Source organism: Gymnoscopelus microlampas (genome assembly GCF_963454915.1).
Source record: "Gymnoscopelus microlampas genome assembly, chromosome: 4".
NCBI lineage: Eukaryota > Metazoa > Chordata > Actinopteri > Myctophiformes > Myctophidae > Gymnoscopelus > Gymnoscopelus microlampas.
This window is the reverse complement of record NC_139941.1, coordinates 45,582,838-45,599,613: the sequence shown is the minus strand read 5'-3', so window position 1 is coordinate 45,599,613 and position 16,776 is coordinate 45,582,838. Positions and strand designations below refer to the sequence as shown.

At 42.1% G+C, this 16,776-nt stretch overlaps 1 protein-coding gene across 1 annotated transcript in view; it reads right to left on the bottom strand.

Moving 5' to 3' along the window:
• The window catches only part of cacna1ba (calcium channel, voltage-dependent, N type, alpha 1B subunit, a), a gene marked incomplete at its 3' end in the record, with an annotated part of 165,251 nt that overhangs the window by 91,254 nt on the left and 57,221 nt on the right, over nucleotides 1–16,776 (bottom strand). Inside the window, 1 exon segment of the mRNA XM_084056021.1 lies at nucleotides 1,602–1,705. Coding sequence (XP_083912147.1) covers nucleotides 1,602–1,705 — 104 coding nt within the window.

Genomic DNA, 16,776 nt, shown 5'->3' with positions numbered 1-16,776 from the left:
AAACCCTCTGCACTTAGTAAACTTGAGCGAGGTCGGCTATGTACTTGGTCCGCTTTTTTTTCTTGTTGTAATGTGATTCAAATGTTTGTTATTGTTCTTCATTATGTAAGTGTTTTATATGCTGTTATCAGGGCGTCCTTGAAAAAGAGAGCTTGCTCCCAATGGGCTTCGCTGAATAAAGTAAGGAAAAAGAAAGAAAGAAAGAAAGGATAGAGAGTATAGAGGGTTTGAGTGGTTAAGGATGGAAAACAGATAAGGATCACTGGGTGTCACATGTGTTACAGTACCATCATTCATGCTGGGTTTCCCATTATGAGCAAGGGAAACTGCATGACATGAAAATACATCCAAGTGGGGATAGCCTCAAAGCATACACATCCATTGTATTTGTAGTACAACATTATCATCATGAACTAACATGAAACTGAAAGTGAACAATCCGATTTTAAACCTAGGGCAGTCCAAATAATATGAGAAATTGACTGAAATCTCAACATGGACTGAAAAAACAAAAGCTTCTCAAATTAAATGTTCAAGGGGGCTGTGTGGAAGGCCTATAGGGTTACGATCACGTTTTATGTCATCCATGCACGGACATACAGTACAACTACACATTAATATAAACATGTCAATTTGACACAATTTGGTCCTCAAAGTGGGGTCCGGGGACCCCCTGGTTCCAGGGTCTCCAACTAAATGATTGATAGTTAGGAACCAGATGGACCTTTACCGTACCGGTCTGTAACTCTGAGAGTGCGCAAATGGAACCAAATGACCCTCACGGGTCCATTTGGTTCCATTTGCGCAATCTCAAGAGTTACAGGGGGGTCTGTGGCCTAATATGCATACCAAAATGGGGGTCCTTGACATGGAAACGTTTGCGAAACAATGCTGTATGTACCAGAGGTGTGGACTTGCTCGACTTGGACTCAAGTCACAAATTTGATGACTTTAGACTTACTTGATCAAATCCAAAAGATACTTGGACTCGACTTCAACGCCAATGACTCGTGACTTGACTTGACTTCCAAGTCTTTTCAAGTCACTTGATACCTATACCAGGGGTCTTCAACCTTTTCAGCCCAAGGACCCCCTAGCTGAGAGAGAGTTGAAGCAGGGACCCTCTCTATATTGTATAAAATTGTGTTTCAGATTTACCTTTTTTTGTTGTTTGGTCTTTTTTCCCTCTACACCAAACACCTCTTTGCCCAAAAATAGCCGATCTACAAGCTCACAACGCCTCCGTTGTGAGCTTGTAGATCTGCTATTTTTTGTCTAAAGTTCTCCTCGGAAAAGGGATGCTAGGGTTCAAGTGATTAAGGTAAAAAATATATATCATATCACACAAAGATTTGGCGGGCCCCCTGTAGTAGCTCTGAGGACCCCCTAGGGGTCCCGGACCCCCTGTTGAAGACCCCTGACCTATACAAAAAGCTTAGGACTCGTTTGGGACTCGAAACACAAAGTTTAGGACTTGGACTTTACTTGGAACGTGCCTGTCTTGATTTGGTACTTGACTCGGGACTTGAGAGCAGAGACTTGAGACTTAAATGTACTTGTACTTGCAAAACAGTGGTATGTACTGCGCAACGTGCACTCACCCAGACAGGACTCCCAGCACCAGGTTGAGCATGAAGAACGAACCGATGATAATCAAGGGTATGAAGTAAAGCCAGTTCCACGTGTTCCCTGAGGCATCGTTGGCCTACACACACACACACACACACACCACACACACACACACACACACACACACACACACACACACACACACACACACACACACACACACACACACACACACACACACACACACACACACACACACACACACACACACACACACACACACACACACACACACACACACACACACACACAAATGGGGAAAGGATCATTCACTTGTGGTTTATATCAGAAAGGAAATGCTGGACTAATGTAAACAAGGGTTCAATTGATTTAAAGTGGCATCCATTAGTAATGCAAGTTCAAACTGAAAGTACATGATATAAACAGCATTAAATAACACACAGGTACATTTTGTTGGTAGAGTAGGTAGACAGATAACCCTGTTTGTAGGGTTGAGGAAAGAGGGCTTAAACACTTAAAGCATATATCATTGCTGTCGGGTGGAAACCTTGGATTTCCAAAACCGTTCCTTTTTTACTATTTGAAAATCATATAAAATAGTGAAAATAGCCGATCTACAAGCTCACAACACAATCGGCTATTTTCACTACTTTTGTGTGACATTCTTGTGATGAAGTAAGACATCAATTTATGAAAAATAAAATAAAAAGTTGCAATATGGAGAATTGGAGATACACGGTATCCCCCAGGGGTCTATACAAGGCCCCCTCCTTTTTCCCCTCTACACCAAATATCTTTTCTAGAATAGCCAATCTACAAGCTTAGAAGTGACCTTGTAGATCGGCTATTCTTACTGAACGTTCGCCCGCAGTCAAGGGGGGGGGGGGGCTAGGGTTCATAAGAAGAAGAAGAAGAAGAAGAAGAAGCCTAGCTACATTAACTTTACAGCAGTAATGGACAACATTCACACGTCTGTGTGTGTGCGTCATGTCCCTCTCTCTGCCTCCTTCCAAATCAATGGCTCCCATTGGAAATACCAGCCAATAAAGAAAATATTGCATGGGCTTAAGTGACTGTGGTGTGTGTGTGTGTGTGTGTGTGTGTGTGTGTGTGTGTGTGTGTGTGTGTGTGTGTGTGTGTGTGTGTGTGTGTGTGTGTGTGAGCGCACGTGCGTGCTTGTGTGTGTGTGATTGTGTGTGTGTTTGTGTTGTAGATGGGCTGTCACTAGAGGATTCCTGGATGAAAAACATCAGCTGAAGTGTGGGTTTGCAGCTTCCCTGCATGTCTCTCTATTGGATACATATCGTCGCTGTCAGATGGAAACCTTGTATGTCCAAAACAGTTACTTTTCAGAAAATGGGGGGAAAAAAACCTGTGTTCCAATGGAACCAATGTAGTTATTATTATCTTAGTCACAAGCTCTTGTTAATACCTTCCATATTGGTTTAATATTAAAGCCCACAGACAGACTTAACCACTTTCACTTAATCTTTCTTCAAAAATAACTGATCTACAAACTCTCACCACAACGCATTGCAAGCTTGTAGATCGGCTAATTTTGGTACTTTTTCACGACACTCCTGTGCGACAAATTTAGGGCATTGGTTCTCAAAGTGGGGTCCAGGGACCCCCAGGGGTCCTTGAGGGTGTTCCAGGGGGTCCCCAGCTAAATGATAGATTAGGCACCAAATGGACCCTTATGGGTCTGTAACTCTGAGAGTGTACAAATGGAACCAAATGGACCCGTTAGGGTCCATTTGGTTCCTCTCAGAGTTAAATTGACATAGATTTTACAATATAAATTGCGGTCCAAGTGATAGAAATGCCATTAAATGGGGGTCTGTAGCCATAATGAATGTCAAACTGGGGGTCCTTGAAATTAAAATGGTTGAGAATCACTGCTAGAGCCGTAAAAAAAATCTTCTCTTATGGGGGTCCCTGTCATATCTTTTGAAATGGGGGTCCGCGGGCTATTAAGGGTCAATTTGGGGGTCCTTGACATGAAAAAGTTTGAGAACCACTGATTTAGGGCATCGATTTATGAAAAAACATAAAAAATATGAAATCTGTAGATATGAGGTTTCTGCCCCAACAGCGACTATATGTCTGTGACATAAACCCCCCCCCCCCCCCCACCCATCCAACCATCCAGCCCTGTATCTCTCTCCATTGTTTTCTTCAATTATTTCTCTCTCTATTTCCCCGGTGAGAAAGAAACAACAACATGAAGACGTTATACCGGAGGCTCTCCTTTAAATGTCAAACCTTCTGCTATTCTGCCATAAAATAGTTATTTTGTGTTCATGTCACTCTTAAGCCATTGAGACCTGAAGCCGATTCTACATGTCTCCTAAATCTCAACAGTATTCTGAAAAACGTATGTTTCTATATCAGTGGTGCTCAATCTTTTTCGTGTCAATGACCCCCAGAATGATATGTATTTGACCGCGGACCCCCATCAAAATATTTTGTTCCAGGGACCCCCCAGAAGCAAAGATTTGAGTTAAAAACGTTCGCTTTAAAAATATATGTATTCAAAGATTTGCACACATTTTCACGATTTTTCAAAAATAGCAGATCTACAAGCTCGTAGCACGGCACTCGGTGCCGCGCTATGAGCTTGTATATCTGCTATTTTTGAATAGCCCAAAGTGTAAAATAATGCTTTTTAGCTCAAATCTAAAAATGACACAGTTCCAGGCCTTAATGGGTTAAGCCAAGCACAGGCATCCACTCGTATCATTGCAATTTGACTGCTGGAAAATAAACACAACATCCTGATATATTCTGTTGACTTCATTTTTTACCAAGATCAATTCTCCAAGCGCCCTACATGCAGCCTGATGATGAAGGGCTAACTACAGCTTATGCCAGTGGTTCTCAACCTGTGGGCCGGGGACCACTGGTTGGGCCATGAGGGTATTGCAAGTGAGCCCCCAAATAACTGACAAAACATGAATTGTTTATTTGATTGATGAATGGGCCAAACTACACAGTTTACCCCTCTCCTGTCTGACGACCTTGTCAGCGGTGTGATACAATAGTCAAATTATACAATTATTAGTTTAATTGTTATAAGATTAAAATGAAATTCTCTATTATATATGTCTTAAAAATAGATAATAACTTCAGCAGTTTTTATTAGAAACCTAGTGTTTGTAAGTGGCACTTCTTATACAAACGCTGTTTTGTTTGTACACAAAGGGGTTTCAAATAAGTACAGCTAACTTGAACAAAAAAGGCTTTTCAAAAAAGTACTGCTTCACTATGAACAAAAAAAGGGTTTTCAAAGAAGTACTGCTTAACTGAACAAAAAAGGGTTTTGTTTGTGTGACTGCATGCGGTTACTGAAAGGCAGACTGGCATTCATTGAACTACTGGTCAGCGCGGGCTGGCTCTCTCGAGTTCAAAATATGGGTCAAAAATGGAAAGTGTACCCACTGTGTGAACATTGCAAGAGGGAAAAGTAGACGGTTCAAAGGCCAGGCCCATTTGTGGCAAGTTTGGAGGCAACTGGTCCGCTGGGAGAAAGGTAAATTGGACACACAACATCCACTCCTTCAGGGTTAAAGTAGTGAAGATGGTGACACCTCCTTTTAAACAAGGACTGTGTCTGTGTTACCATTATCCAACATAGGACTCAATATTAAAGAACGGTTGCTAATTTTATTCACCCCACACTATGAGCACAGAACACTTTATAAGTCTCTGTCGAAGGTGTTTTCTTTAATATTTTATGCAGAGAGCGAGTCTTTTTCTGCCAGCTCTCCTTTATGTTTTTGAGACCACCGCACCTGCAGTCAACCCTGAACAAAGGACAAATAAGGGCGCGACAGTTTTCCCTGTTCATACTTGCAGAATGAAAAAGTAATTTAGAATATATACTGCACAGTATAGTGACATGGCATTTTCTTTATTTTTTTAAATATTGAGCAGTGCACAATATTTCCCCCCTAAACTAATAGCATTTGGGAATAAAGCTCTGTTCACTTCGTTGTAGCATCAAACGTCATCGAACCAGGCAGTGCAGTGCAGTGAAGTATACAGTACAGCAGAGTACGGAAGCAGGTCACAGTTAATTAAATCGAGCCTTGCCCCAGCTACGCTCCCCACTTAGCCAGCACACAGGATATTAGCGCAGAGCTAAGACAGACACGACTGACGCCAAGCTAGCATGAGCTCAGCTCACCTAAAGGACGATAAGGCCGGCATCAGCCATGCCACAGTGTGTCAGAGTTATACAGTGGCGTGCACAGATATTTTGAGGGGCAGGTGCTCAAGTAAATTATACTTTTTTTGTTTACTTGGTCTGCTCTTTTTTTCCCTCTACACCTATACCTCTTTGCCAAAAATAGCCGATCCACAAGCCCACAACGCCTCGCAGTGCGAGGCGTTGTGGGCTTGTAGATCTGCTATTTTTGGCTAAAGTTCTCCTCAGAAAAGGGATGCTAGGTTTCGAGTGGTTATGGTAAAAAGAAAAATCATATCACATAAAGATTTGGCGGACCCCCTGTAGTAACTCTGAGGACCCCCTAGGGGTCCCGGACCCCCTGTTGAAGACCCCTGCTGTGCCCTTTTTTCAAAAGGGCACTTCTGGTCAAGAGGGCAAAGGGCAGGTGCTCTGGCACCACCTAGAGTCTATCTGTGCACGTCCCTGGAGTTATACTTGTAAGGGCATTTTTCCACCTAACTTCAAACATGTTATGAAACGGATTATTACTTTTTAATTCAATTTAAATCCTTCTTTAATCATATATATATATCCTACTGTGTATACTTTATTTATTTTTTTTGTAATTTTTGTATTTATTTTTTGACTTGTTTATATTGTCCTTTGTGTTAATGGTACAATAAGGTACCAGGGTTGTGGCTCTTTCGGAGCGTGAACTTTGGGGGGTGGGAGGGGTAACATACATTCACTGCAAAAAAAAAACATGTTATGAAACGGGACACTGCTGACAATATATCGACGCTACAGACAGCATACAAGACACGACAGCGAAATAAAAGTGCCGGAAATGACCAAAGTGTCGGTGGCAAGGGATCGAGACTTTACAGCTGAGGCATTTCATTGTATGACATTTGCCATAAACGAGCTCTTTCGTCCATTATCGGTAGCCTGTGGTTGCCTGAGCCCAGGGCCTGAAGGGACTGGGAGTGGTTCAAATTCTGTCCATAAAGTGTGACTGGGGGAAATTAACCTTCAGACACCATTGTCACACAAAACACTGCCTCAAAACAACACCGTTCTATACTCATAGCAGCAGTAGCACAGCAACAGTGCATAATGACTAACCGATTCCCTAACTGTGGTTCGTTCGGGTCTGTCTGGGATTTCAGTTTGTCATCATCAAGCTAAAAAGTGCATGACTAAATGGAGTTGATAGCTGCACAGTGAGAGGTACAGTATCATGTACAGCATAACACACGCACGCACGCACGCACGCACGCACGCACACACACACACACACACACACACACACACACACACACACACACACACACACACACACACACACACACACACACACACACACACACACACACACACACACACACACACACACACACACACACACACACACACACACACACACACACACACACCTCGCCGTAGTGGCTCTGCCATCGACCCATACAGGAACAAATGTATCCCTGTTGAATTAAGAGTGCCGAAAATGGGCATCTGTAGCCGCGAGCCGGCTGGCTGGCCGGGGGCTGAGACGAGGAAGGGTGTGGACGGGTATTGACCCAAAGTTCCAGTGTGCAGGATAACAGGATTACGGGCTCTGGCCGGGAGGCTGCAGAGGCAGAAGGGCCTGGGTTGGGTTGCCGTTCGACAATTATCCCTCCCCCACTCTGGAGCTTAAATGCCCAGACCCATTCTTCTTCATTATTGCCAGTGTCTTTCAGGCCAGCGGTAGCCCTAATGGTTAGACAGACGAGCGTGTAACTGAAGGCTTGTCAGGTCGAATCCCCAGCTGGGAAAATCGAGATTGAAGAAGCGAAGCACCAAATGGCTCTCCTCCTCACTTCAAAGTGCTTTTGAAAACGGTAAGAAAGTGATTTCACACTGCATGGGCAACTCCCTGGTAGAGGTGGGCATGCAGGCTATATCGAAACATAGGGCAGCCGTTAAGTGGCCTGATGGGTGGGCCGCGAACGCTTTTGCGCTTGAAATGGAATCTTCGTGTTTTTGACAATTATTTGGGGGCCCACTTGCAATGTCCTGATGGCCACTTAAACCCTATATGGTGGACCGGAGTACCTCGGGGCTCGCTACTAGTGTCTCTTCTGTTTTCTGTTATTGTGGGGAAAACTTTCACAGGAAATAGACGATCGTGCTGGGGTTTAAGTGGTTAGCGAACTGCCAATCGGCATTTTTTTTAAAATATATTCCTTTAAATTTGCCTCCGGGGGCACCACCCGCGATCGGGTGTTGAGACCGGATGTCGGCCCGTTCACTCGCCTTCATCCCTCCTCTTCCTGTGGTGCGTCGTTGTTTTCATTCCTACCAACAACAAACTCTACACGTTGTAACGGTAGTTTCAACGACACATTCAGCTGCGGAGCTCTGAATCTGTCTTGAGAGATTAGCCAACTGCTGACGAGCAGAAAAAGAGAAGCAGCCTCTACTACTTGGCAGACAGGTGCCAAGAAGAAGAACACATATTGGAACAGCATTTCCCACAGAAAGCCCACAGTGTGCTGGATGTGTGTGTGTTTACTGCCGAGCCACGGGCGACGGACACAATGTAGCATCAACCAGGAAGCACTGCATCTGTGACTCACAGCGGCTTACTGGCAGCGAAAACGGAGCACTTCCCATACACACGCATCCATTTAGTTCTACTGGGTGGATGTGAGTAGGACGTCCTGTCACAATTAGTCTCGCGTAGCCAGACAACTATTCCACAATCTCTGAATGCTATATAGAGTCTGGAACTACAACTCCCGAAATCCGAGAGAGGAAACTGGCACTTCCGTTCACGAAAATATCTTTTAAAAAATCTTTACACTTTACTTTTTAATTTCCATTTCTGCTAAGCAGCAAGCTATGTATACTTAGATGATTTGTATTTATATTAGGATAAATTTGTGCGACTGTAAAGACGAAACGGAAATGGAGAGGAGGCTCCACATCCGGTTTATATTCTAATCATGATCAGAGCTTCCGAGTCCCAGACTGTATGCCGGAAACATTTGAAAATTGTGGGAGGCAACAGTCTGGTAGTCTCGCGTAGCCAGACCCCACAGAAAATGAAAAACAGCGACCTCTGCTTTTCTGATATTCTGTGGAGTCTGGCAGGAGTATAATGTTAGACTAGAGCGCAGGGAAACACCGGTTTCATGTCTGCCTATGGCGCATCACTTCCGGTTGGTGCGACCATGTTTTCATTCCCACTAACAATATTTCTACACGGAACACTAACACCACTTCTCCCAGAGAACATGGATGGTTTTGGTTATAAGCCCACTTGTTTCTATGATGAAAGAGTAATTTAAAATGTGAATATCTTTCCGTGGTTTTGTCCGCTCCGAGGACGCTATTGTTAAATTAGTTTCGGCTAGTTTCGAGGGGGGGAGGGTGGATCATGGTGGATGGACACGTGAATCCCGCCCACTACATTTGATTGGGTAAAGCGCGGCCCACTTCCTGATCTGAAGGCACGCCCACTTTTAGCCAATGCGCACTGGTTAGGACGAACCGCTCCGACAGATTCCACCGCAGGTCGGAATCTGTTCTTGAGAGATTAACAGTCTGGTAACGCGAGACTATGTCACAATCATTGCATGATCGTGATTATTTGAGATAATCGCAACTAGTGTGAATAATCGAGGCTTTCCATTCAACTGTAGAACTTTTGATATAAAGTTATTAAATTATGTAAATTATTTGTCTGCCCTGTGCACCTTTTTTACGAAACCTAAAGGCCAAACGGAAATGTAAATTTTATTCATAATGTTCAACGACAGAAACACAATTAAATCGTTAATCGCAATTATTTGAGAGACAACTAATCGTTGAGTAAAATGTCACAATCGTGACAGCCCTAATAGGGGCTTAAGGAGAAAAGAAAGAAAGAAAGAAAGAAAGAGAGAAAGAAAGAAAGAAAGAAAGAAAGAAAGAACAGGCACACAAAGGTTCATAATGTACGTATGAACAAAGAAAGGAAGACTTCATGTGTGTATTTTGTCACATTCTGTTCTCAATGGCAGATGGCCAGACAAAAGGCTTGGCCTCGCACAGCTTCCTCATCCATCTCTGCTCCCCCGTGGGGCTATTTTTAAACATTTAACCAGTCATTAATCAATAGTCCAATCAGGCCAGCATGAGGTGGGTGCAGGAGGAGCTGGGTGACAGAGCCGTACCACTCAGGGGGTTTTAAGGAGTCTTTAGGTGACAAGTGATATGAAAGTTGGTGAGCGTGCGATATGCAGGTTTTTCCATTCAACCCATTTAATCCGGGAACGCATGCTGTGTCATTTTAGATTTTTATAGTTACAACCATTATTTTACATTTGGGCTATTAAAAAATAGCAGATCTACAAGTTTGTAGCGCGGCACTCTGTGCGGCACTCGGTCCACGATTTTTGTAAAATCTTGGACATTATGTGCAAATCTTTGAATACATATATTTTTAACATTTTTAACTCAAATCTTAGCTCCTGGGGGTCCCTAGAACAAAATGTTTTACTAATGTTCTCTTTAAAAATATATACATTCAAATATTTGCACATATTTTCAAGATTTTTCAAAAAAAGAATGAAATCTTAAAATGACACAGACACGTTCCCGGTATTAATGGGTTAATTCCACTTTCAGCACTTGGTGAGCATTCCACATAGTTGTGACGTCCTCCGTTTTTAATCAAGTCCAGTCGGTGCGACCTGTGTCACATCGTGTTATCCTAATCTCTAACCTATCTCTCATTCTGTTGTACTATCTCATAAACCAGAGCTGATGGGGGAAGCAATGATATCTCTTCAATGAGCTACTGTCCTCCTTATCAATGAAGATGCAAGTCCTTGCATCCTTCCCAGGAACCACAAAGTGCGATATGACTTCAAATCAATATCACTACTATTACTATTAGTGAACAATTATGAAAACGAATAATGAAAATCACAGATCTACAACCTCACGTGTGGCGATGCAATTTTCGAACGCCACCATTGTACAACGAAGTATAATACAGGGTTAAGTGATGATCGATTTAGTTGATTATGACAAATCTATTCGATTTTTTTTGAGTTGATTTGTTGATATGTAAGAAAAAAAATACTTTGATTTACCCACATGAGCAAGATTAAGTCTGTTATTGGTTCTAAATATCGGTTTCGATATGTTTGGTTAATTGCCCGGTCCTACCGCAAAGTATCCCAGCTGAACTCAGTAGCTTTATACCTTTAAACCTTGGCTTTCGGTCCCGTTTGAGAGTTTCTGTGGTTTATGTTTTATTTCGCTGTCTGCTGACGCTGCTGAGTCTTGTATTTTTCAGTGACGTGTCTCCTTTTGTTGTTTATTTTGTTATTTTGCTGTGTGTTTTTGCTGTTGTTTTTCATTTATTTTAGCTTACCCAGTGTCTTTGGCTTTCGATTTTCTGTGCAGCACTTTAGAAACCTTGAGTTGTAAAATGTGCTATATAAATAAAGTGGATTGGATTGGACTGGATAGCACTGAGTTCCTAAAGCAAATATGGAGATAAGAGGTTTCTGACCGACAGCAACCCTAATGAAGCTCTGCTCTAGAAGTGGCTACAGAGTCCTGTACATACAGAATATGTAATAATGTGAATAATATGTAATCTGTGCATTATCTACATGTCAGGGTGAGGCTTCCTCAGACCTTGGCTAGCACAATAGAGGGAGAACACGGGCAATAGTAAAGCTATTTGAGCTCCATTCTAACCCTATAACTGTTAGCCTGCAGAATGGCCATCAATTGAGCTGCAGCAGCACTCCCACAGGCTGAAGCCTGCATGGGAGTGACTCTGCCTATAGCATTGGTTCTCAAAGTGGGGTCCGGGGACCCCCAGGGGTCCTTGAGGGAGTTCCAGGGGGTCTCCAGCTAAATGATTGATTAGGCACCAAATGGACCCTTATGGGTCTGTAACTCTGAGTAACGGGTCCATTTGGTTCCATTTGTACACTCTCAGAGTTAAATTAACATAGATTTTACAATATAAATTGCGGTCCAAGTGATAGAAATGCCATTAAATGGGGGTCTGTAGCCCTAATGCATGTCAAACTGGGGGTCCTTGAAATTAAAATGGTTGAGAATCACTGCTAGAGCCGTAAAAAATCTTCTCTTATGGGGGTCCCTGGCTTATCTTTTGAAATGGGGGTCCGTAGGCTAATAAGTGTCAATTTGGGGGTCCTTGACATGAAAAAGTTTGAGAACCACTGGCCTATAGTACACTGTTATACAACTTTTAGTCAGAAAGTGTGTCAAATTGAAGGACCGCAGCTTGTGAATCTCACTGCTCTTTCTGCCTAATTGGCAACTAGGAATCTCAGTGGGTGAATCATTCAAACATAATCATTTTTCATGACATAACATATCCTATAGACCCTCAAGAGACAATTAATGTGTAGCACACCCAACGAGAAAATGTGTTTGGTCACAGATAATAGCTTTCATTGCTCTTCAGCTAAAAGTGAAAGGTCAGTAGCTGTTGACTAGTGAGGATATGAGAGCCTGTGCCTATAGGAGTAGTGAGCAAAATGAACAAGTTTGATTTAGTGTTACTTTTTTTTTGCGGCTGAAGCTATAATTTTAACTGAGCCAGAAACCAGCGCTGCACTGGCCTCTACAGACTGACAACTTTCAGCTAAGAAACACACCTGTCTACACCCCAATCATCATGATGTATTTCATCAATTAACTACTGACTGTTCCTCTTAATTGTATCATTTGTTTCCCTTTTCCTCCCACCAAAGATGCATGGAGGAAACAATGTGAGGAGAGAGGAAACCAAGGAGTACATTATTTGAACAAGGAGAGGTCATACAGAGCCATGTTCTAGGCACTTGGGAGGCTAAATGGACAATTGTACGAATAAACACTATCTTTGAATTATTGCAACCCTTGTCAAATATTGGATTCAGGAAAATAAAAGAAGCTACATCAAATCACGGCTTTCTTGTCTCTTGTTTTTCGATGTGCACTCTACATAATTTCATTGCGGTCGCAGAGTACGAATTTGAAGAGAAACTGAGGTATAGAGAGGTATAGAGAGAAGCACAGTGGTGGAAAAAGTACTAAAATTCTTTACTTAAGTAAAAGTACCAATACTGCAATATAAAAATACTCTGTTACAAGTAAAAGTCCAGAATTAAACATTTACTTGAGTAAGTAGTACAAAAAGTATTGGCATCAAAATGTACTTAAAGTACCAAAAGTAAAAGTACTAAATATTTGAAAATAGCCGATCTACAAGCTCACAACGCGTCGCGATGCGACGCGTTGTGAGCTTGTAGATCTGCTATTTTCAAATAGCCTAAGTATAAAATAGGTTTAAAGTGGTTAGTGTATGTTTCATTATATCATAATGTATATCTGAAAAGTAACTAGTAACTAAAGTTTTCAAGTAAATGTAGTGGAGTAAAAGTACAATATTTGCCTCTGAGATGTAGTGGAGTAGAAGTAAAAGTATTGGAAATTGGAAATACTCAAGTAAAGTACAAATACCTCAAAATTGTACTTAAGTACAGTACTTAAGTAAATGTACTTAGTTACTTTCCACCACTGAGCACAACCAGAGGAGGAATGTAGCTCTGCACTGCAACATCCTCAGGGTTCATTTAACTCAGATGCTGTAAAAATGCACTATGTTTGCGCCTTGCTCAACCAGGCCTGTAAACATTGTGTTTTGCTGTGCCACCTGATAGCGCCTGGCACTGTGCCTTAACGTTTACAGGTGAATGGATAGCATATGTCACCACCGGGGAACATCACCCCACGACGATACACTATACACAATACTCTGCCTTGCCCAGACAATCCACTCCAAGCATTGGAACAGGGTCACAATATATAATATATCCTAGAAGCTGAAAACTCGAAGTCCACTCACATAACCAAACTATCATCTGAACCATGTCTGCAGTCTCATACCGTCGCTATCTATCCTGGAAACCAGACAAATCTGCCAGTGCAAAAAAAGAAATAAGCCCTCAGTGATTTTAGTCTGGCCATGCCAGGCTTGTCGCTGCCAAAACTGTACATTTTTCACCAAATGGAAAGAAATGACCTTCCAATGGACCCAATGTATAGTTATTATCTAGTCAAAAGCTATTGTTAATACGTTTTTTATAAAACCAACAGACAAGCTTAACCACTTTCAACATGGCCTCCCTGTTTTGGGCGTATCATTATAGACGAAATGTATAAACATTGTCAAAATCTTTCAAAAATAGTGACTACCGGTACTTTACACGACACTACACTACACAATCCCATCTACACTTGACAGCCCTCGACTTGCGCTGTTGCAGGTTATTCTGAATTGTCACCAAAGTGTCTAAGATGTCACTTGACAGAGGCTGAGCTGACTGAAGGGAGAGGGCCACTAGGCTGTATTTGGCACAGCGGTGACCAATTATTAAAGATAGAATATGGAGATAAGAGGTTTCTGCCCCGACAGCAACGATTTGTTTTATTTCTTGCTGTTGTTTTTTCGTTCACTTTGACAGCCGTCTCTACCATTTATGTCCCACGATGCCAGCAACCATGAAGAAACAGTTTAAATAAACTCCATATCCAGGTTTACGTCTGTATGTTTTACATGATTATGAATGAATATGAATGAAAGGCTGTCAAAAATGTCTGTTTTAAGCCGTCAGTCTCTTGGCTGAGTTTCTTTTTGAAGAATTACATGGAGCTAATGCTGCAACCGCGTTGTTTTATTTTATTAGATTCTATTCTATCATATCACATCAAATACCGTAGTCTTGACTTGATGTGAAATCCATATTCCACAGACACATGCATCTCCCCCAACAAACACACACACACACATACCCACGCACGCACGCACGCACGCACGCACGCACGCACGCACGCACGCACGCACGCACGCACGCACGCACGCACACACACACACACACACACACACACACACACACACACACACACACACACACACACACACACACACACACACACACACACACTAAACAACCTATGACTAATAGGGTCTTAGGTGTCTCCTAATGAGAAATTGACTGTCTGCCCTCCACCCTCCATCCCCCTGTACAATGAGTCACACGCACGCACGCACAGGTTTTGTATTACTATTGTATTACGCAAGTGAGAATAAGCCAGGCCTAGCGCCAGCCGTAACCCCTAAACCTGACCCCTAAATGACTAAATCCTGAAGCCCAACCTCAACCTGCATCTTTTCCTAATTCCTAATTTCCTCATTTCTCTTGTGAGTACCAGGAGGTTGTTCTCACAATGTCTATTTCTTAACCCATTGAGACCGGGAACGCGTCTATGTAACTACTTAAACCATTATTTCATACTTTGTCTATTCAAAAATAGCAGATATACAAGCTCCTAGTGCAGCACTGTGCTATGAACTTGTAGATCTGCTATTTTTGAAAAATCTTGAAAATGCGTGCAAATCTTTGAATATATATATTTTTTAAAGCAAACATTGTTAACTGAAATCATTGCTTCTGAGGGTCCCTGGAACAAAATATTTTGAGATGGGGGTCGGCGGCCAAATACATTTGGGGTGGTCCTTGACATGAAAAACTTTGAGAACCACTGATATAGCAATGTAAATAAATAGCACTTAGAAGACATTTGTAGAATGGGGCCTCAGGTCTTAATAGGTTAAATTCTACTTGTGGGGATATTTGGTCCTCACAGGAATAGTAATACAAGAACACACACAAACATGCGCGTGCGCGCGCACACACACACACACACACACACACACACACACACACGTTTGTATTACTATACCTATGAGGACATCAACACTTTAGGACAGCCATGTTATGAATGCCATTTAAAAAAGATTATTGACATTTTTAACTGTAAGCCTAAAGCCGAAAAACAGCAGATCTACAAGCTCACAACGCGTCGCACTGCGACGCGTTGTGAGCTTATAGATCAGCTATTTTTCGGTGCATGACACTGGCGCTCAACTAAGTATAAATCATGTTTAACTCTAATTCCAATCCCTAAACCTAACCTCTAAATGTCTAATCCTAACCTGAATGTTTTTCTAATTGTAAACTTATCTCTAAAAAATTATTTATCAACTATAAAACAACCATTTGTCTTGTGAGGACCAGGAAAACGGTCATCACAATGTATATTTCTTCAAATTCTACTATACTTGGTCCTCGCAAGTATAGTAATACAAACACACACACACACACACACACACACACCCTGGTTGTCAGAGATGGATGAGCGCTCATCAGGGCCATGATAGATGATGCTCTGTGATGAACTGGTCACGGTCAGGAAATGAGGCAGAGTTGTCTCTCCTCCTTCTGTGGCTCAATCAGAGAGCTGACCAATCACACACAGCCACCTAGAGCCTAGTGTTGTTGTGAGCACGATGCCAGCAGATTACTGGCGCTATAGTGTAAATGTTCTTTCTTCAGAGAGAGAGAGAGAGAACGAACGGGCGAGAGGAAAGATGGATGGAGAAGAGAGATGAAAAAGAGACATGTAAGAGAGAGAGGGAGAGAGAGAGAGAGAGAGACAGAAAAAAAGAGCATATTGTTGCTGTCAGGCAGAATCTCCATATTCCAACTTTTTTGTTTTCCCTAAATGAATGCCCTACTTTGTGCAAAAGCAGCAAAACACGTCGCGATGCAATGCGTTGTGAGCTTGTATATTAAAGGGATATTTCACTTTCAAACTAAATAAACATTAAAAATAATGTCCTTCTAATGCGTGAGGGGGCCGTAATTTTTCCCATTACTTTTTTCATTTCATTTTTATATATTCTTTTAATGTTTATTTTATTTGAAAGTGAAATATCCCTTTAAGTGTATCTGTGGGATCTATAAATATGTAACCTCGGTCCCAGCCTCACTCATCTGCGAAAAGAAGAGCCTGGTCACGACCTAAAGCAGCGAGTGTCTAGGAAGTCCTGAGTGGACATATTTCCGTTTCCCCTGGAAACGATATTTTTTGACCAATCACAACACTCG